Source organism: Lithobates pipiens, unplaced genomic scaffold (genome assembly GCF_037356315.1).
Source record: "Lithobates pipiens isolate NorthernLeopardFrog02 unplaced genomic scaffold, aLitPip1_a1.2 Scaffold_8, whole genome shotgun sequence".
Lineage (NCBI taxonomy): Eukaryota > Metazoa > Chordata > Amphibia > Anura > Ranidae > Lithobates > Lithobates pipiens.
Window position 1 is genome coordinate 553,094,350 of NW_027507903.1, and position 23,067 is coordinate 553,117,416.

At 42.6% G+C, this 23,067-nt stretch overlaps 1 protein-coding gene across 2 annotated transcripts in view; it reads left to right on the top strand.

The window, feature by feature from the left end:
- The window catches only part of LOC143960912 (RING finger protein 112-like), a 97,302-nt gene that overhangs the window by 7,849 nt on the left and 66,386 nt on the right, over window positions 1-23,067 (top strand). For both annotated transcript variants that reach the window (XM_077469928.1, XM_077469929.1), the window contains exons 2-3: window positions 4,571-4,727; window positions 17,748-17,924. In XM_077469928.1, coding sequence (XP_077326054.1) covers window positions 4,571-4,727; window positions 17,748-17,924 — 334 coding nt within the window. The remainder of the gene's footprint in view (window positions 1-4,570; window positions 4,728-17,747; window positions 17,925-23,067) is intronic.

The window sequence follows — 23,067 nt, forward strand, 5'->3', positions numbered from 1 at the left end:
CCCTGCTCATATTGTCAAGAAATTTGAGAAGCTAGACTTGCCCGACAATGCTCTCTCCTGCTGTCCTCTCTGCTGCTCCTGTGCCTCCTGTCCAAGACGTATTCATGGTTTCTTGAAGGACCTTCTCCACAACGGGGCCCAAGGTCACCCCCCCCCCCAGACTGGGGAGCTCCCTCAAAGGCCCGACAGCCTAGGATTTCATCATCAAGCTCTGAACAACTCCAACTCCTCCCCAGCTGGGCTGACCCTGGGTATTTAAGCCCCCTGTCAATCCAGGTTGGGGATTGGTCAGGGCTCCTTAGAACACCCCAAGCAGCTCCACTTCTCCAATCCTGCTCTCTTTCCAAAACCTTCCAGAAAGCTCTAGAAAGAAGAGGGAGGTCTTAGTGATGCTGCCTGTGAGTCACCAGCTGCTATCCTGAGCCACTTCCAACCTAAGTCAAAACAAATAGGCCTCGCTGGCAGCCAGGCCTGCCTAAATTTGCCTACCCTAAGACAAAAAAATCCTACTCTAGCACCTACCTACCTAGGAGGGTGCTAAACTGGTAAAAAAGCACTTGTGAGTTACTTTAACAATTTTTGGACTCTCCAACACCTCCTAGCAGCCAAACAAATTTCCTCTTGCTAGGGGTAACAGCTAGTTCCTACTGTTGTTCCTACTAAGTAGGAACAACAATATGTCTCTTCCTCCAGTCAGTCCTATCCCCATACAGTTAGAAGACATGGAGGGGACACACATTTAACCCCTTTATCACCCCCTAGTGTTAACCCCTTTCCTACCAGTGACATTTACACAGTAATCAGTGCATATTTATAGCACTGATTGCTGTATAAATGTCAGTGGTCCCAAAAATGTGTCAAAAATGTCCGATCTATCTGTCGCAATGTAGCAGTACTGCTAAAAATTGCAAATCACTACCATTACTAGTAAAAAAAAATCCATAAATCTTTCTTATAGTTTGTAGACGCTATAACTTTTGCGCAAACCGATCAATATACACTTATTGCGATTCTTTTTTTTTTACCAAAAATATGTAGAAGAATATATACTGGCCTAAATTGATGAAGACATTTTTTTTTTATTTAGGGATATTTATTATAGCTAAAAGTAAAAAATATTGTTTTTTTTTTCAGAATTGTGTTTTTTTTATAGCGCAAAAAATAAAAAGCGCAGAGGTGATCAATTACGACCAAAAGAAAGCTCTATTTGTGGGGGAAAAAGACCATACATTTTGTTTGAGTACAGCATTGCATGACAGCGCAATTATCAGTTAAAGTGATGCAGTGCCAAATTGTAAAAAGTGCTCTGGTCAGGAAGGGGGTAAAATCTTCCGGGGCTGATTAAATAAAACAGAACATTCACATAGATATCAGTTGCTCATGCAGGGGTTTTTTCCACAGCAATATGACCAGTCAAACAAAAAAGCGAGCCACCTGGCTCCCTTGTTTGCAGCACCGCAGCTCTTCTTACCACGTCCCTCTGACTATGTTGACCAGCTCTCCTGGTTCACTTGGATCTCTTAGCCCTTGTACACACAGTCGGACATTCCGACAACAAAATCCGTCGGATTTTGTCTGGCGGATTTTGTCCGAAACTTGTGTTGAATACACACGGTCGGACAAAGTTGTCAGAAAATCCGATCGTACGTAACGTGATGACGTTATTTTGTTACGACGGGACTACGTTCAGGCTAGTAGCCAATAGCTTTGGTCTAGGAATTTGATCTGAGCATGCGTGGCACTTTGTCCAATCGGAATTCTCTACACACAATCGGACAAAGTCCGATCGGATCATGTTGTTGGAAAGTTTTATAGCCCAGCTCTAAAACTTTGTCCGTCAGATATTCCGACGGAAACAGTCCGATGGAGCCCACACACAGTCAGATTATCCGACAACACGGTCCGATCGGACAATTTGCGTCGGAATGTCCGACCGTGTGTACAAGGGCTTAGCCTTTAGTTGCTGTGCCCTGCTGCGCGAACCAATCCTGGCCTCTGGATAAGCATTCCTGATTGAGATCTCTTGTCTCAGCTACTCTCTTGGGAAGCTCTGACATCTGGGTGAACCCTTCTGTCTTCCACACAGTCTACAATCTGGGACAGGTTTGAGTATATAAGGACCCTGCACACCTGTGTACTCCGAGTCTCCGACAGGTTGCAGGCACCTGGTAAAATCCAGAGACAGTATTGAAGGTTCTGATCTAGAACTACAGAATCCAGGGAAAACCAAAAACACAGCTTTCTCCGCTCAGAAGCGATAGTCTGGAAACCTTGCATTAACCCTTAAAGTGAACACTGTATCATATTCTCCACAGTGACAGGGTTTTGCTCTCATTATATATATATGTGTGTGTGCGCGTATATATATATATATATATATATATATATATATATATATATATATATATATACCCATATATACACACACACACACACACAATAAAATATAAATAAAGATATAGGCAACGTACATTATTCTTTATCTCTTTATTTTTCATCAATACAGAGAACGTATAGCATAAATATTAGAAGTGACAACTTGCCCATGCAGGGGTTCCACGAGAGAGAACCATGTTCCAACATAGTCAGGTTTTGATTCATCACAAGGTCCATCAGAGCAGCGAGAACCAAAACGGAGATGGACGACTCAGAGTAAACCCACATTATTCCATCAGTCATCCACCCCACAAAATTATGAAACTAAAGTACATACTTACTAAAAATATTTATTCAAATTGCTCATATCCAAAGTAAACCATAAAAAATTCAAATATTAGGAATAGAGGAGGATTTCTGAAAGGATTCTGGGGACATAATAAAAGGTATAGTCAGGAAGATTTCCCAAAATATAGGAATACATCAAGTTATAAAAACTAAAAGATTGCTGCGCTAATAAAATATGACCAAAATAAGAATGTGATTTTATATATATATATATATATTGTGTGTGTGTGATCAGTCCATAAGGGAATCCAAAATAAGTGAAAAACTTCTTGATATGCCTGTCTCAAAGATATTGGATGGTCCTAAAAGCACAACAAAATCATAAATTGTTAAAGTGTTACTAAACCCACAAAAGTAAAATCAGTCTGTATATGCAAAGCATACTTGTAAGCCCTTGTACACACGGTCGGACATTCCGACGGAAAATGTCCGATTGGACCATGTTGTTGGATAATCCGACTGTTGGTGGGCTCCATCGGACTGTTTGCGTCGGAATATCTGACCGACAAAGTTTTAGAGCTGGGCTAAAAAAATTTCCAACAACATGATCCGATGGGACTTTGTACTATCGTTTGTAGAGAATTCCGATCGGACAAAGTGCCACGCATGCTCAGATCAAATTCCTAGACCAAAGCTATTGGCTGCTAGCCTGAACGTAGTCCCGTCGTAACAAAATGACGTCATCATTACGAACGATCGGATTTTCCAACAACTTTGTCCGACCGTGTGCATGCAACACAAGTTTCGGACAAAATCCGTCAGACAAAATCCGACGTCTATCTGTTTTTCTTCCATCCGTCAAGGGGCGGCAATGCATTCCTATGAGCAAACGGATGACCATCCGTTAACCTCCGCTTCCGTTTTTATCCGTTTTTTTAAAGTACAAGGCTACCTCCAGATCTGTCAAAACGGATAATAACTGACGTTAACGGACAATGTCCGATCAGTTAAGATCCGTTTTGAAGAAATATATATATTTTTTTATCTGTATGGGAGGAGCAATGCTTTCTGGGTAATTTCCTTAAAGGCACAGAATCTGCTGTAAACAGATCAAAACGGATGAAAAAACGGATGTAAACTTGTACATTAACGGATGAAAATGGATATTAACGGAACGGAAGACGGATGAAGCAACGGATAAGAACTGATAGTGCCTGTGTGAAAGGGAGGGGACTTATACTCACTGTGGAACCTAAAGCCCCATACAAACATCAGATTTTCTGCAGATTTTTTCCTTCAGATTTACCAAAACCATGTAGTGCAAGGGCCTGCCCGATTGCATACAAATTGAAACTCCTAAGGTTTGACATTATACTATATGGTTTTGCTAAATCTGAAGGAAAATCTTATAGTGTGTATGGGGCTTAAGGGGTTAATCCTTTGCATTGTGTATAAAGGATGTTTGTCTTCTCTGATCCTCCTCTTTTTCCACTGTCTCCAAACAATAACTTGATATTTACAGAGCCAGGAGACGGGCTGCACATGCTCAGTTTGGTGTGCATTGCTAGAGAGTTTTATTTTTTTCTTGGGAGGGTGCATGTAATTAGAATAGGGCCAATCAGCACTGTCCAGACAGAGGATCAGGGAGAATGAAAACTCCTCCTAGAAGCTTTACTAGGAACTGATAGAAGTCACAAGACTGCTATATACTGCTGAGGAGAAAAGGCATTTATCAGTTTATATTTACTAAAAGAATTGCATTTCCATGTTCTGTGTACTGTGGGAGACCAGATATAGTGAATGCAGGTTCTGGGTTTAGTAACCCTTTAAGTAACTATGTGTTATTCAATGAATTCCCACCTCATGTTTTGTTATGTTATGTTTAATACATGTCTATGCCAATCAGAGCCGGATCTCTTGTTACCTGTGACCTATGTGCAGACGAGGTGGAGGATTATATCTATAACCCATGTAAACACGTGTTTTGCTGGCCTTGCATCACAAGATACCGAACTACACCATCCTTCTCTGAAAACAAATGTCCGACATGTTACTTCAACCAGGTAAGAGCCATAGTGAATAGACAAATATGAAATGCGATTTACTATGTACATTAGCCTGTTTACTTCTGGTGGAAGGCCTCGTGCACACAGGACATTTTGCCAACTCTACTAGAAGTCATTCCTCCTGGTAGCAGTGTTGTGGCAGAAAAAGGGCCTGATGCTTGTAAAAGTGTTTAACGCGTTGAGGCATGTTTACAGGCATCAAGCACTTGGGCCATTCTTTTAAATGATCATAATAATAATTTGTTCTGGCCGAATGCATTAACGCTCATGTGCTAAACACCCCTAGCTTTAACACGCTTTTGGATGCGTTTAGAAGCATCAAGCTTTTTTTCTGTCAAGACTTTGATGCTCCTGGACGCACTGGTAGTGGGCTTTTTTTTTCTTCTAAACTCCTCTAAAAACCTATGTGTTCATGGACACCATAGACTAACATTTAGGGGAGTTGTAGGCCATTTACATACCTTATGAAACCTAACTGGAATACTGCCAGGATGTTGCTAGGTACTCCCAGGACATTGCTAAGTGAGGTCTAGTCATCACTGCTCACCTCCACCATCACAGGAGTGAGCTCTCAAATTCTGAGCTCAGAGCTACTACATCAGGGGAGAGAAAGAGTGCGTGAGGGGGTTTGAATCAGAGAAAGAGCTCTCTCCTTTGATGATGTTGCTGAGCAGTGAGGACTAGGCCTTACTTAGCAATGTCCTGAGAGTACTTAGCAACGTCCTGGGAGTATTCCAGTCAGGCTTCATAAAGTATTAAATGGCCTACACCTATAGCATTAGCAAGGGTATTATTAATCTTTAGGCCTCATGCACACGAGACGCAGTTAAACGCGCGTTCAGATGCAGTTGGACAGTTTTTTCAACTGCCCCTGAACTCATTCAATGTTATCCTATGTGTCCATGCACACAGTCTCGTTTTTTTCCGTTTTTATGCAGTTGCGTTTAATCTCGTTTTTCCAGAAGCAAAAAAATGCGTTCAAAATTGCAAAAATTTCCATGTTTCAGACGCAAAACGCGGCTAAACGCGGCACCCGCGTTTAGCCGCGTTTGCGTTTATATGCGTTTTTAAAGGTGACCTTTTTTTTACATTAAAAATCTCAAAAATGATTGCAAATGATGAAAAACCATTAGAAAAATATTTTAAACAATTGCAATTGGAAGTGGACAATCCACAACTTGTGGCAAGTGACATGGCAGGTGGCAAGTGACGTGGCAAGTGGACAATCCACAACTTGTGACAGGTGATGTGGCAGGTGATGTGGCAAGTCACGTGGCAAGTGGAAATCCACAACTTGTGGCAGGTGATGTGGCTGGTGACGTGGCAAGTGGACAATCCACAACTTGTGGCAGGTGGCATGGCAGGTGACATGGAAAGTGGACAATCCACATCTTGTGGCAAGTGACGTGGCAGGTGATGTGGCAAGTGACGTGGCAAGTGGACAATCCACAACTTGTGGCAGGTGATGTGGCAAGTGACGTGGCAGGTGATGTGGACAATCCCCAACTTGTGGCAGGTGACGTGGCAAGTGACGTGGCAAGTGGACAATCCACAACTTGTGGCAGGTGACGTGGCAGGTGACGTGGCAAGTGGACAATCCACAACTTGTGGCAGGTGACGTGGCAAGTGACGTGGCAGGTGATGTGGCAAGTGACGTGGCAAGTAGACAATCCACAACTTGTGGCAGGTGATGTGGCAAGTGACGTGGCAGGTGATGTGGCAAGTCACGTGGCAAGTGGACAATCCAAAACTTGTGGCAGGTGATGTGGCTGGTGACGTGGCAAGTGGACAATCCACAGCTTGTGGCAGGTGGCATGGCAGATGACGTGGAAAGTGGACAATCCACATCTCGTGGCAAGTGACGTGGCAGGTGATGTGGCAAGTGACGTGGCAAGTGGACAATCCACAACTTGTGGCAAGTGACGTGGCAAGTGACGTGGCAAGTGGACAATACAAAACTTGTGGCAGGTGACGTGGCAAGTGACGTGGCAGGTGATGTGGCAAGTCACGTGGCAAGTGGACAATCCAAAACTTGTGGCAGGTGACGTGGCAAGTGACGTGGCAGGTGATGTGGCAAGTCACGTGGCAAGTGGACAATCCACAACTTGTGGCAAGTGACGTGGCAAGTGACGTGGCAAGTGGACAATACAAAACTTGTGGCAGGTGACGTGGCAAGTGACGTGGCAGGTGATGTGGCAAGTCACGTGGCAAGTGGACAATCCACAACTTGTGGCAAGTGACGTGGCAAGTGACGTGGCAAGTGGACAATACAAAACTTGTGGCAGGTGACGTGGCAAGTGACGTGACAGGTGATGTGGCAAGTCACGTGGCAAGTGGACAATCCACAACTTGTGGCAGGTGCCGTGGCAAGTGACACGCTAAATACAAGTACACTGCAGCTCTCACAGCTGCTGCTACTCACTCTGGTCTCACAAAATTGCTGAAATAGTTAATAATACTGTTTTTTTGAGCTGGGGAGGGTCTATGATGTTAGCTTAACTAAACGCTTCTAGACGCAAACGCGGTAAAACGCCGCTAAATCGCGGTAAAAATCGCGGCAAAACGCGCGTTTCTAAACGCCGGTTTCAACATGTGTCCAGCAGCGTTTGCATCTGCGTCTTGTGTGCATGAAGCCTTAGTCAGAGCTGCACAGTTTGTTTTAATCTATACACCTCCCTTACCTGGGAAGATCAGTGTGTTGCTATTTCTCTAACCTTGTAGTCTCCACTCATACATCTATGAACAGAGATTATGTGATCACTTCAAAATGTATTTATAATGGTTTGTGTATATATAAACAGCTTCGCAAAAATTTGCCAACAACAAATGACAATAATGAATATCTCATCAAACATACACACTGACATACAGTGCCTTGCGAAAGTATTCGGCCCCCTTGAACTTTTCAACCTTTTGCCACATTTCAGGCTTCAAACATAAAGATATAACATTTTTATTTTTTGTGAAGAATCACCAACAAGTGGGACACAATTGTTAACCACTACAGCCCCGGACCAATAAACACCTTAAGGACCAGAGGTCTTTTTTCAATTTCGCACTGCGCTGCTTTAACTGGTAATTGCGCGGTCATGCAATATTGCACCCAAACGAAATTTGCGTCCTTTTCTTCCCACAAATAGAGCTTTCTTTTGATGGTATTTGATTGCCTCTGCGATTTTTATTTTTTGCGATATAAATGGAAAAAGAGCGAAAATTTTGAAAAAAAAAAAGATATTTTCTTCTTTTTGTTATAAGAAAAATCGAATAAACTAAATTTTAGTCATGTATGAAAGTGGTGTTGCGCTCCTTAAATAAATATAGCAGTAAATATGTGAAGTACACAATGTACAAAATTAAAAGTGAATATTCCTACAAACTATAAACGCATGATTTAGCATAAAAAAGGTGCATTCAATAAAGTGCATACAAGTGCTCGGGTAGGTACATAATATATTCAAAGTGCACAGATTGCAGTGATAGTAGGATCTGCAACGTGATTAAAAAACACTCAATAATCTAATATCAAAGGTGCAACAAGGAAAAAATACATATATGACAATAAAATCATAAAAAATAAATAAATTATATAAAGTATATTTCACAGTCCGCATTAGATCATGCACTGCAAAAAATATATTAATCCACTCTATGTGCAAATATCTGGTAATCCCGTGAGTGAGAAAAAAATATATATAACAATAAAATTATAGACAGATTAACTATATTGTATAAAGTATATTCCACAGTCCGTATCGGATCATGCACTGAAAAAAAGTCCACTCTGTGTGCAAATATCTGCTAATCCCGTGAGTGACTCTTTATTCCATAGGTGATAGCGTGCAAGGTGTCCACACACTGGTAGCAATGGCTACCTTACTGCTGTAAGGGAACAGCATATATCCTTTTGAGCAGGTGGTAGATGTAAACAACAATGGATGCCCCCTCTCTCGGTCCTCAGTCTCCTCGTTTTATCGCCTCAGCCGCCCAGGCACATATTTGCACATAGAGTGGATTAATATATTTTTTGCAGTGCATGATCTAATGCGGACTGTGAAATATACTTTATATAATTTATTTATTTTTTATGATTTTATTGTCATATATGTATTTTTTCCTTGTTGCACCTTTGATATTAGATTATTGAGTGTTTTTTAATCACGTTGCAGATCCTACTATCACTGCAATCTGTGCACTTTGAATATATTATGTACCTACCCGAGCACTTGTATGCACTTTATTGAATGCACCTTTTTTATGCTAAATCATGCGTTTATAGTTTGTAGGAATATTCACTTTTAATTTTGTACATTGTGTACTTCACATATTTACTGCTATATTTATTTAAGGAGCGCAACACCACTTTCATACATTTGTTTTTTACTCACTCAGGGGAGGGTTTGAACCCCTGTCGGTGCTTTGCTGCAACCATAATCTTTTTTGTTTGTGTATTTTTCTTTTTTCTATAATTACTGTGGCGCGAGGGTAACCTTTCTTTACATTAAATTTTAGTCATACATTGAGGGCAAAATTTATTCAGCCACATGTCTTTAGTAAAAAAAAAGTCAATAAGCGTATATTTTTTGGTTTGCGCAAAAGTTATAGTGTCTACAAACTAGAGTACATTTTCTGGAATTTACACAGCTTTTAATTTATGACTGCCTATCTCATTTCTTGAGGTGCTAAAATGGCAGGGCAGTACAAACCCCCCCCCAAATGACCCCATTTTGGAAAGTAGACACCCCAAGGAAATTGCTGATGGGTATGTTGAGCCCATTGAATATTTATTTTTTTTGTCCTAAGGGATTGAATAATGACAAAAAAATAAATAAAAAATTTACAAAAAGTTGTCACTAAATGATATATTGCTCACACATGCCATGGTTATATGTGGAATTGCACCCCAAAATATATTCCGCTACTTCTCCCGAGTATGGGGATAACACATGTGTGGGACTTTTTGGGAGTCTAGTCGCGCACGGCACCCCGAAAACCAATCACCACCTTCAGGATTTCTAAGGGTGCAAATTTTTGATTTCACTCCTCACTACCTATCACAGTTTCGAAGGCCATAAAATGCCAAAATAGCACAAAACCCCCCAAAATGACCCCATTTTGTAAAGTAGACACCCCAAGCTATTTACTGAGAGGCATGTTGAGTCCATGGAATATTTTATATTTTGCCACAAGTTGCGGGAATATTACAAACTTTTTTTTTTTTTGCACAAAGTTGTCACTAAATGATATATTGCTCACACATGCTATGGGCATATGTGAAATGACACCCCAAAATACATTCTGCTGCTTCTCCTGAGTACAGGGATACCACATGTGTGGGACTTTTTGAGAGTCTAGCCGCGTACGGGACCCCGAAATCCAAGCACCACCTTCAGGATTTCTAAGGGCATACATTTTTTATTTTACTCCTCACTACCTATCACAGTTTTGAAGGCCATAAAATGCCAAGATGGCACAAAACCCCCCCAAATGACCCCATTTTGGAAAGTAGACACCCCAAGCTATTTTCTGAGGGCCATGTTGAGACCATTGAATATTTTTTTTTTGTCCCAAGGGATTGAATAATGACAAAAAATTAAAAAATTTTTTTTTTTACAAAAAGTTGTCACTAAATGATATATTGCTCACACATGCCATGGTTATATGTGGAATTGCACCCCAAAATATATTCCGCTACTTCTCCCGAGTATGGGGATACCACATGTGTGGGACTTTTTGGGAGTCTAGTCGCGCACGGCACCCCGAAAACCAATCACCACCTTCAGGATTTCTAAGGGTGCAAATTTTTGATTTCACTCCTCACTACCTATCACAGTTTCGAAGGCCATAAAATGCCAAAATAGCACAAAACCTCCCAAAATGACCCCATTTTGGAAAGTAGACACCCCAAGCTATTTACTGAGAGGCATGTTGAGTCCATGGAATATTTAATATTTTGCCACAAGTTGCGGGAATATTACAAACTTTTTCTTTTTTGCACAAAGTTGTCACTAAATGATATATTGCTCACACATGCTATGGGCATAAGTCAAATTACACCCCAAAATAAATTCTGCTGCTTCTCTCGAGTACGGGGATACCACATGTGGGGGACTTTTTGGGAGCCTAGCCACGTACGGGACCCTGAAAACCAAGCACTGCCTTCCGGATTTAAATATAAAATGCTACCAAAAAAACTGTTAGCGATCGCAGGGATCAGGCCTGACTCTGCGATCGCTGCAGTTATGTGTTTAGTGTTTTGTAAGTGACAGTGATCGATCGATACTGCACTTGGGTGGGCTGGGCAGAGGGGCAAAACGCAGGTGCTAGCAGGTATCTGGGCTGATCCCGCTAACAATGCATTTTTTTGGAACCCTGAACTGCTGGGGACGCTAGTATAGATCTGATCAGATCAGATATTGATCTGTTCAGATTCTATACCACTACAGGAGGTTTATGCTTTGCGTGTGGGTGTTAGCGGTACTGGCACTAACCTAGCGCTGCCTGGGGCGACACAGACCCTGACCCTAAAACCTAATTGATATCACCCGCCGGGTGATCAGGGGGTTAAACCTTTATTGGGTAATAAATGGTGGGTGCCCCGATGCTATAAAAAGCAAACTAACCAGAGTCACCCTTAACACTTATACGGTGATCAGTGGTGAAAGGGTTAACTAGGGGCAATCAGGGGGTTCAAATTTTTATTAGGTAGTATATGGGGGTCCCTGGCGCTATATAAAAACCTGACGGGGAACCTAAATAACTAACTGGCTAACCAGCGTCACCAGTGACACTTATACTGTGATCGCTGGTGAAAGGGTTAACTAGGGGCAATCAGGGGGTTAAAACCATTATTGGGTAGTATATGGGGGTACCTAGCGCTATAAAAACCTGGCAGTGAACCTAAAAAAATAACTAGCTACCTAACGACACTAGTGACACTAATGCAGCGATCAGAAAAACGATCGCTTAGTGACACTGACAAAAGGGTGTGAAAGGGTTAACTAGGGGCAATCAGGGGGTTAAAACCATTATTGGGTAGTATATCGGGGTACCTAGCGCTATAAAAACCTGGCGGTGAACCTAAAAAAAAACTAGCTACCTAGCAACACTAGCGACACTAATGCAGCGATCAGAAAAATGATCGCTTAGTGACACTGGCAAAAGGGAGTGAAAGGGTTAACTAGGGGCAATCAGGGGGTTAAAACCATTATTGGGTAGTATATCGGGGTACCTAGCGCTATAAAAACCTGGCGGTGAACCTAAAAAAAAAACTAGCTACCTAGCGACACTAGCGACACTAATGCAGCAATCAGAAAAATGATCTCTTAGTGACAGTGGCAAAAGGGGGTGAAAGGGTTAACTAGAGGCAATCAGGGGGTTAAAACCAATATTGGGTAGTATATCGGGGTACCTAGCGCTATAAAAACCTGGCGGTGAACCTAAAAAAATAACTAGCTACCTAGCGACAGTAGCGACACTAATGCAGCGATCAGAAAAATGATCGCTTAGTGACAGTGGCAAAAGGGGGTGAAAGGGTTAACTAGGGGCAATCAGGGGGTTAAAACCATTATTGGGTAGTATATCGGGGTACCTAGCGCTATAAAAACCTGGCGGTGAACCTAAAAAAATAACTAGCTACCTAGCGACAGTAGCGACACTGATGCAGTGATCAGAAAAATGATCGCTTAGTGACACTGGTAAAAGGGGGTGAAAGGGTTAACTAGGGGCAATCAGGGGGTTAAAACCATTATTGGGTAGTATATCGGGGTACCTAGCGATATAAAAACCTGGCGGTGAACCTAAAAAAATAACTAGCTACCTAGCGACAGTAGCGACACTGATGCAGCGATCAGAAAAATGATCGCTTAGTGACACTGGCAAAAGGGGGTGAAAGGGTTAACTCTAGGGGCAATCAGGGGGTTAAATCTTTATTGGGGGGTGATAGGGGGCTACCCTGGACCTAACACTAACTGCCCTGACAGTTTTAACTGTTACAACTGACACCGAATGCAGTGATCAGTAAAGAAATGATCAATGCAATCAGTGACACTGTGACTGGGGGGCGATTGGGGGGGTTTGTGTACCTATGTGTACCTATGTGTACCTATGTGTCAGTGTAGTGTTTTGGTGCACTTACTTTTAGTCTTCTCCTCGTAGTCCGGTCAAAAAGACCGCCCCGAGGAGAATGACATCACTTCCTCCTTCCTGTGTAAACAATACACAGTGGGAGGAAGCTTGTCATTGGCCAGGAGCGATCCAGAGGGGGTGGCCAGAAACCAACGGCCATCCCCTCATCACGGATCGCTTCTGCAGCGAACCGGACCGCTGTATCCAGCGGGAGGGGGTCCGATCGGACCCCCCACCCGCTGGAAGGCAGGCACGTACATGTACGTGCTAGTGCCTGCCTGTGCCATTGTGATGACGTACAATGGCAATACGGCGGTCCTTAAGTGGTTAAGTGGAACGAAATTTATTGTATTTTTGAAACTTTTTTAACTAATAAAAAAATGAAAAGTGGGGCGGGCAAAATTATTCGGCCCCCTTGCGTTAATACTTTGTAGAGCCACCTTTTGCTGCGATTACAGCTGCAAGTCGCTTGGGGTATGTCTCTATTAGTTTTGCACATCGAGAGACTGAAATTCTTGCCCATTCTTCCTTGCAAAACAGCTAGAGCTCAGTGAGGTTGGATGGAGAGCGTTTGTGAACAGCAGTTTTCAGCTCTTTCCACAGATTCTCGATTGGATTCAGGTCTGGACTTTGACTTGGCCATTCTAACACCTGGATACGTTTATTTGTGAACCATTCCTTTGTAGATTTTGCTGTATGTTTGGGATCATTGTCTTGTTGGAAGATAAATCTCCGTCCCTGTTTCAGGTCTTTTGCAGACTCCAACAGGTTTTCATCCAGAATGGTCCTGTATTTGGCTGAATCCATCTTCCCCTCAATTTTAACCATCTTCCCTGTCCCTGCTGAAGAAAAGCAGGCCCAAACCATGATGCTGCCACCACCATGTTTGACAGTGGGGATGGTGTGTTGAGGGTGATGAGCTAAACATATCGTTTTGCATTGTAGGCAAAAAGTTTTATTTTGGTTTCATCTGACCAGAGCACCTTTTTCCACATGTTTGGTGTGTCTCCCAGGTGGCTTGTGGCAAACTTTAGACGAGACTTTTTATGGATATCTTTGAGAAATGGCTTTCTTCTTGCCACTCTTCCATAAAGGCCAGATTTGTGCAGTGTACGACTGATTGTTGTCCTATGGACAGACTCTCCCACCTCAGCTGTAGTTCTCTGCAGTTCATCCAGAGTGATCATGGGCCTCTTGGCTGCATCTCTGATCAGTCTTCTCCTTGTCTGAGCTGAAAGTTTAGAGGGACGGCCAGGTCTTGGTAGGTTTGCAGTGGTCTGATACTCCTTCCATTTCAAAATGATCGCTTGCACAGTGCTCCTTGGGATGTTTAAAGCTTAGGAAATCTTTTTGTATCCAAATCCGGCTTTAAACTTCTCCACAACAGTATTACGGACCTGCCTGGTGTGTTCCTTGGTCTTCATGATGCTCTCTGCGCTTTCAACAGAACCCTGAGGCTATCACAGAGCAGGTGAATTTATACAGAGACTTGATTGCACACAGGTGGATTCTATTTATCACATCAGTCATTTAGGACAACATTGGATCATTCAGAGATCCTCACTGAACTTCTGGAGTGAGTTTGCTGCACTGAAAGTAAAGGGGCCGAATAATTTTGCACGCACCACTTTCAGTTTTTTATTTGCTAAAAAAGTTTAAAATATCCAATAGATTTCGTTCCACTTCACAATTGTGTCCCACTTGTTGGTGATTCTTCACAAAAAATAAAAATGTTATATCTTTATGTTTGAAGCCTGAAATGTGGCAAAAGGTTGAAAAGTTCAAGGGGGCCGAATACTTTCGCAAGGCACTGTAAGACATTACATAGAACAGTTAAAAAAACTTAAGCCATTAAGGCCCCATTTACACTGGGGCGGTGCGGGCATCGGTGGTATTTTAAGGAGCGCTTTACTGTCGTTTTAGCGCCGGTATGCGGCTGCTAGCGGGGGTTAAAACCGCCCCCCCCCCCCGAAGGCGGCCGCATACCGCCGCTAAAACAATGGTTTTAACCCCTGCTAGCAGCCGATAAAGGGTTAAAACTGCCCCATTGCAGTGGCGCTTTGCCGGTGGTATAGCCGCGCTCCCCCATTGATTTCAATGGGTAGGAGCAGTTTAAGAGCGGTAAATGCACCGCTCCTTCACCGTCCAAATATGCAGCTAGAAGGACTTTTTTCACCGTCCTGCCAGCGCACCATCCTGCCAGCGCACACTGAAGTGAAAGGTGTGACGAACGCTGGTGTCAGATCCCTGCCCTCCTCGCTAACTGGCGACAAAGGACCGGCCAACCTAACACCCCGCTGTCACTTACGTAACAATGCCACACTCAGCTGCACCCAGCACAAAGATTTTCCAGCTTGCGGGACCACAATCTAGGTGCGGGCAGCCTGAGAGCGATTGTCACTGGGCTAATTACACAATTAACCCTTTAACTGCCACCACCCCCGTTTATAGACAGAGCCGGGGGGACTCGTAATTTTAGCAATACCAATTATAAGTTTAGAATAAGCGCCTGCAACACACACTGCCACCACAGACAGGTCTGTTCAGTTGCCTTACTCTACCACAGTAGCGCCCTTTTAAGAGACAGGTTCGTTTATAGTTTGCATCAAGAGCTTTAAAGACAAGGTTAACACTTTTCAACATAAGGATTTATTATGAAAAGGTCAAGGTTGGTGCGAATAAAACATTTACAGAAAAAGGATGTTTCAAAAAATAAAGACAATATACAGCCACAAAGAAATAAGGTAGAATTGGGAAGGAAGTATACTTGCAATTAATGTCCAAGAGTTGATCAGAGTTCAATCGATAAGCAAAGGTAATCGGTTCTCAACTTGGCAGATGTTCTTTCTTGGATGGTAAAAAGGAGAACTCCCCATTGCCTTGGCCTCTCCTCTTTTCTGTCAAATCAAAGGGGGTGTTGACAGCGACCAGTGACCAATCGTCTGGTCATCTTGTTTAGGGGTTGGTTGCTGGGAGGTGTCTACACTCATGACCCTGTCCCAGGTACACTTTATGATACATATTCATATCTCTGCCTCTCTATTGTTTATAGACTGCAGATATCCATTTTAGTGATCAGCATGATATTTGCTTCAAAACAAGTCCACACATGACAGGATTCCCATTTCAGGGTTACCTAGGAGCAGTAAGGGGTCCCAGTGGCTTCCCATATGACCTGACATAGGGGTGTTTGGACTTGAAATGTTAGAAATTATCCGAGGAAACCAAATATATCCATATTATGGCTGTGCTATGATGGCTTTGAAAGTTATAAAAAATGTTGAATTTTCCAAACTTTATTAATCTTTCTTCAGTCTGTAGTTGGAAGTATTTACGACGGGTATCTGTTGTTTCTCTGCCTGGAGAAAGTGACAGTTTTACGACAGGCCGGAATATCTTGCCAGGCAACTTGAGCTTTGTGTATTGACCTAGCCTGGTCTGCTTTCTCTAAGATAACCTGTCTTCCCTTTGAAGATGTTAAAAGCTTTTGGAATTCCTAAGACGAGGGAGGGGGGAGTTCAGATTATTCTAAGGTCAGCCAAACTGTCATGGCTGCGTTCCACACAAAATGGCAACTAGTTATAATATATCCTGGCTCAGACGTGATATCGTTACAAAAGGGGCCTGTTTTTAGGCGCTACACAGGAGCTATTTTTAGCGCTGTAGTGCCTGAAAACTGCGCCAGTGTGAAAGGGGCCTAAGTAACACACTGGTAAGTTATCAGATGAAAATTCATCATAGTTGTATCTATAAGAAAAAAGCAACAGTGGCTATATCAATCATTGACACCTTAACCAGTGTGTGGCTTCACGGAAGGGTGAATGGAGAAGAGATGGTACAGAAGGTGAAAAGCTTGCATGGTTAAAAGGGGCTAGGATCCATTTCACATCATCAGAGGAATAGCCACCGTGGCGTTACCCTGGAATTTAGAAAAGATATATGTATATCTTTTCACATGCAAAACTTTGCTACCCCATTGGACTTCCTTTTAGAAAATTCCAGATAGCAATAGCAGGTTACGGGGATATGGATCCTTATGTAGTTGGCTGTATACTCCTGGAATTGTATGGACCTTAAATTGGTATAGAATGTTTGGCTTGGGTCCCGTCAGAGTAATGCAGCAAGAGTAGTATCAAAGCAATCACTATTTGTCTGGGGATAGGGGACTAGGTGTATACCATTATGCAGTTTGAGATGTCCTAATATGGGCTTGTTATAATCGCCCTATAGTGAAGGTATTAAACGATCCGATGCCCCGAAGGGCCTGGTATGGACTGGGAGGGGGAACCCACGCTGTTTTTATCAATGATTTTTTATGTATATTGCCGGGATCTGGCAGTACGTTACAGCCGCAAGAAATTTTAAGACATTTTTTCATTTCAAAATGTAATTTTCCTCCGGTACTGTTATAAACATGGGAAAGATGCGCTATTTTATAGGTATACTAAAGGGACCCCCCAGGCATGATATTTAAAGGAATATTTCATTTTTATTGTTTTATTGTTTTAAAATCACTGCTCCTGAAAAAGCTGTCATATTTTAAAAAAATTGCATGGATACATGTACCCTGGGGCAGTATCCGGGTCCCCAAACACTTTTTATGGCAATAACTTGCATATAAGCCTTTAAAATGAACACTTTTTTGATTTTTTATGTTCGTGTCCCATAGCCTTTAACAGTGTTCACGTGTACACATTTTTTGCCTGTTTGTGGTAATCTGGTGCAAACCGAATTGGGGGTGGGGGGGGGGGGTGTTTGGCTCATCCTTAATGAGGTCCAATGCAGACAATGGCAAGCTAAAATATATTCTCTGATATGAGTATTTGTTATTTGACTTCAGATCCACTTCTTTGCAGAGATTTCTGACTTTGGTTCTTTCATTTCCCTGGACAGCCTCTACAACTGGTATCGGTAGACAGGAAAGGAAAATTACATTTAAACGAATCTGCAGTAAAGAGATGTTTCTTGGAATGGGACGACCGCCCAGTCTATGTGATTAGCGTGATTGGAAAAAGACGAACAGGAAAATCATTACTAATGAACTGTTTTATGAGAGCCCTCCGTAATATGGTAAGAATGACAGATAAGTAACTTATTCAGTTTTATACTATAGATCAGGCTCATTGAAAATAATAAGACAAACAGCCCTCTTCCCCTTTGTTAAATCTGAACTCCAATGTGCTTATCTGCTAAAGAAACCTCTCCACCAATGTGATGTTTGCTCTATCTCTCTAATTGAAACTGGGATTGGGTAAAAAACTTATATATATATATATATATATATATATATATATATGTATATGTATGTGTGTGTTTATGAATTAATATGCAATTAAATGGTGAATTAACCACTTAAAGACCACACACCGCATCTATACTGCGGCAGAACGGCTCTACTGCATGAAAAAACTTACTTGTATGTGATTTTGTGCAATAGATACTGTGGGCGGGCGCTCGTGCCTGCTGCATGAAGGAGGAGCCAATCCATGGCTCCGGTGGACGCGATGTCCACCTGCCACCTGCGATCGCTCCACAGAGAGGTAAACTATGTAAACAAGGCAGATCCCCTTTCGGACAGGGAAGTACACAGAGATCTTCTGTTGCTTGTAAGCAGGAACACAGATCTTTGTGTTCCTCCTGTCAGTCCATCCCCCACACAGTTAGAAAACACTCCCAGGGAACACTCTTAACCCTTTGATTGCCTCTGATGTTAACCCTTTACCTGCCAGTGTCATTTATACTGTAAGTGCATTTTTTTTTTAGCACTGATAACTGTATTGGTGTCACTGGTCCCCAAAAAGTGTCACTTAGTGTCAGATTTGTCCACCGCAATGTTGCAGTCCCGCTAAAAATCGCTGATCGCCACCATTGCCAGTAGAAACAATAAAAAAATGAAAAGCCCGAAAAATCAATTGTCAAGTTAAATCAAGTAAAAATAACGCATTGCCATTTTGCAAAAAATGGCCTGGTCGTTAACCACTTTCAGACCGGACCAATTTGCTGGTCAAAGACCAGACCACGTTTTGCGATTCGGCACTGCGTCACTTTAACTGACAATTGCGCGGTCGTGCGACGTGGCTCCCAAACAAAATTGACGTCCTTTTTTTCCCACAAATAGAGCTTTCTTTTGGTGGTATTTGATCACCCCTGCGGTTTTTATTTTTTGCGCTATAAACAAAAATAGAGCGACAATTTTGAAAAAAAACACATTATTTTTTACTTTTTGTTATAATAAATATCCCCCAAAAATATATAAAAAAACATTTTTTTCCCTCAGTTTAGGCCGATACGTATTCTTCTACATATTTTTGGTATAAAAAAAAATCGCAATAAGCGATTATTGATTGGTTTGCGCAAAAGTTATAGCGTTTACAAAATAGGGATAGTTTTATAGCATTTTTATTAATAATTCTTTATTATTTTTTTTTACTAGTAATGGCGGCTATCAGCGATTTTCATTGTGACTGCAACATTGTGGGGGTCCCATCAGACATTTTTGACACATTTTTGGGACCATTGTCATTTATACAGTAATCACTGCTATATAAATGCAGTGATTCCTGTGTAAATGACACTGGCAGTGAAGGGGTTAAACAGTGGGTGGCAGTGTAGGGGTTAAGTGTTCCTAGGGGTGTGTTACTAACTGTGGGGGGGTTGGGCTTTCATTTAGTGAACACTGATCTCTGCTCCAATCATATGGAGCAGAGATCAGCGTCACTAGTTGCTAGGCAGAATGGAGAAATGCTGTTTACAACAGCATTTCTTCATTTGGCCGCTCCGTGAGACGAGGCGATCGAGTCCGCGGGTCCCGCGACCGGACTCACGGGGGTCCCGACCAGCGCGGGAACGCGCCACCGGCGGCGCGCTCCCGATGGCAGGGCGGCAAATTTAAAGGGACGTACATGTACGCCCATTTGCCTGCCCCGTGCCATTCTGTCGACGTACATTGGCGTGCGCTGGTCGGCAAGTGGTTAAGGGAGTAAAACCTGCCCGGGCTGAAGTATTTAATACAATTTAATTGCATATTCAAGATTTTTTTTTTTGTACCACATCACATTTTTTGATTATATCAGTTTTGGTGATGTCATTAGAGTGCACTCGGTGTGTGTAATTTTATGATAAGCTGAGACTTTGTTACATTCTGCTTACCCATTAATATTGTGCCTGTGTGTATATCCCTGGATTTTTTAATTGCTGTAAAAACCTTTGTACGTTTAAAAAAGTTCTGGTATTCAAGGGGTTAAAACAAATTCAGGCTGCTGCAGTTGTCAGTTTGGTATTGAGTTTTACATCCAGCAATCAGCTTTGAAGTAGAAGTGAGACGAGGCGATCGAGTCCGCGGGTCCCGCGACCGGACTCACGTCCGGTCGCGAGTCCTATGCTGCATGGCCTCCCTGATCCTGCAAAGCCTGTGGAAGGATCCTCGTATTAAGCGGATCAAGGAGAGGGATCATTACTGGCTGGCAACTCTCCTTGATCCATGGTACAAGGGTAAGGTTGCGGACCTTATCTTGCCATAGAAGAGGGAGCAGAGGATGAGACATCTCCGGGAGGCCTTGCAGAAAGGTCTGTGTAACACGTTCCCAGAGACTGGGAGGTTACAAATTCCTGGTCCTGGATAACGTGTTCCTGAGGCTTTGGTCAGTCACAGAAGGAGCGGTGGAGAAGGTGGCCGTCTGACCGATGCATTCAGACAATTTTTTTAGTCTGCAGCCCCAAGGTATGATCGGTTCCAGCAACCATTGCCAGCGTCTGATTTACATGGTGCAGGAATACTTAGGGGCAAGGTCAGACTTGGACACCTTTCCCACCGAAAATCCTCTGGCTTACTGGGTCTTGAAGGATGGATCACTGGCCAGAGCTTGCACAGTATGCAATTGAGCTACTGGCCTGTTCTGCATCCAGCGTTCTTTCGGAATGCACAATCAGTGCTGCTGGAGGCTTTGTAACCGATCACAGCTTGGAAGAACCTTTTTTGGTTCTGGACGCCGCTACCAGTGGCTAAGGCCCAATTTTTCAGCCCCTGTTTAACAGGGGCATGTAATTACAATTTTTGATGCAATACTTTTCATCAGGGCTCATTCCTGCTTTCCAACTAGAGTTTCTGTGAGGTGTTGCAGTGTCGTGGCACCAGTGCCTAAGGCCCAATTTTTCAGCCCCTGTTTAACAGGGACATGTAATTACAATTCTTGATATAATATTTCACAGCAGGGCCCATTCCAGCGCCCACCGAGAGTAACTGTGAGGACTTACAGTGTTGTGGCACCAGCACCACCACCACCAAAGGCCCAATTTTTCTACCACTGTTCAACAATGGTATGTAATTACAATTCTTGATATAGTAGTTCACAGCAGGGCGTTCTAGCGCCCACCAAGAGTCACTTTGAGGGCTTACAGTGTTGTGGCAACACCAACACCTTAGGCCCAAATTTCTGCAGAGCATATAGGGCAGGACCCTACTTTCAAACATCCAACTTACAAAGGTCTCCTACTTGCAAACAGAAGGAGACAACAGGAAGTGAGATGAAAAAAGACGGACAGCCCAAACAAATTATACAGGGGTGATAACCCTTCCCTATGTTTTCCAAAAAGCTTAAAAATAGATTTTTTTGACTGTAGCTACACATTAAAAATGTACCAGTTCAAAATTACAAACAGATTCTACTTAACACAAAAAAACCTACACAATCCCTGTCTTGTTTGCACCTCCTGTATACTGCTGTTCTTCGTATATAGGGCCTGGGGGTCCCATGCCTTTCCTTTTTTTAATTTGGGTACTTTTAATTTGGGTACGGAGTTCCCCTTAATATCCGCACAAGACCCAAAGGGGCTGGTAATGGTCCTTTTTTCCGTTAGAAATTTCATTTTGTGCAGGGACTGTTCTAAACACGGGAAACACGTGCCACTTCACAGGCATACTATAGACACCCCCAGGCATATTTAATATTTAAAGGAATATTTAACTTTTTTTTTTTTTCACTTTAAGCATCATTAAAATCAGTGCTTCCGAAAAATCGTCCGTTTAAAAAAAAAATAATTTGCATTGATACATGTCCCCTGGGGCAGGAGCCGAGTCCCCAAACCCTTTTTAGGACAATAACTTGCATATTAGCCTCCAAAATTAGCACTTTTGATTTTGAACATTCGAGTCCCATAGACTTTAATGAGGTTCTAAAGTTCGTACAAATTTTTGGTCCGTTCGCAGGTTCTGGTGCAAACCGAACCGTGGGGTGTTTGGCTCATCCCTAATGGTGAGTAGAAGGAGCCAGGGGCACATGCACTTCCTGATCTCAACTGTGCAGTGTAAATCTAGAAACATCTACCTCTGAGCATTTCCACCTTCATAGATCTTTCATTAGAAAGCCAGATGCACTGTAAGTCAAGCACAATCCAGAGCAAAGGGCAGGGCAAACATTAGGATGGTCTTTTAGAGGGAGGTTTGTTAGCCCACTTGTGTAAGCAATAAAGTTAGGTGCAAAAATACATTTAAAAAAAAGAAAATAATTGAATTTAAAATAAATAAAACAACATAAAATAAAAGCACCCCCATTATTCTTCACAGACACCTACAAATGCAAATAAAAAACATGTTATATGCTGCCACGCAGGCCAGAGTGAGAGCCATAATTTAAGGTCCCTCATTTAGAGTAAACTGTAAACTGATGAGCTGCAAAGGCCTTTCCTGTCGCATCATGGCAGCATACACTCTGGGTTGTGACTCCGCCTCCACAACCTGATAGGACCAGATAGCTATAAGATGACGAGATGGCCCCCGCCCCAGTATTCTCTTACTTTTCCTCACCTGTTGGGACCGCATGGATCATCGCCCCCTTACCGCTTCACCCCAGCCAGGTTCTAGCCTCTCCTGGATGGAAGGGCTTACCAGTACAGCCTCTAAACTAAGCTAAATGGAAGGAACCCCACTCTGGTGATCTCAGGAGTATTTTGCACTCTCTCTGTGACCTTGAATAAGCCTTAAACAGGCTTGCAATTTTTATCTGCCTATGGCTGGAGCGTTAAACACCCTCTAGTAGTATTGTTCGGCTATTGTTATAAGCCTTAAACAGGCTTGGCAATGTCTTTGGCACATAAGCCTTAAACAGGCTTGGCTAAATTGCAATGGTCTCCATCTGTCTTTCCATGTTTACCTTGTGTGTATCCTTTGGCAGTCTTCCTGGGCATGGCTCCGGCTGCAGATTTAAAAGGGATTTAA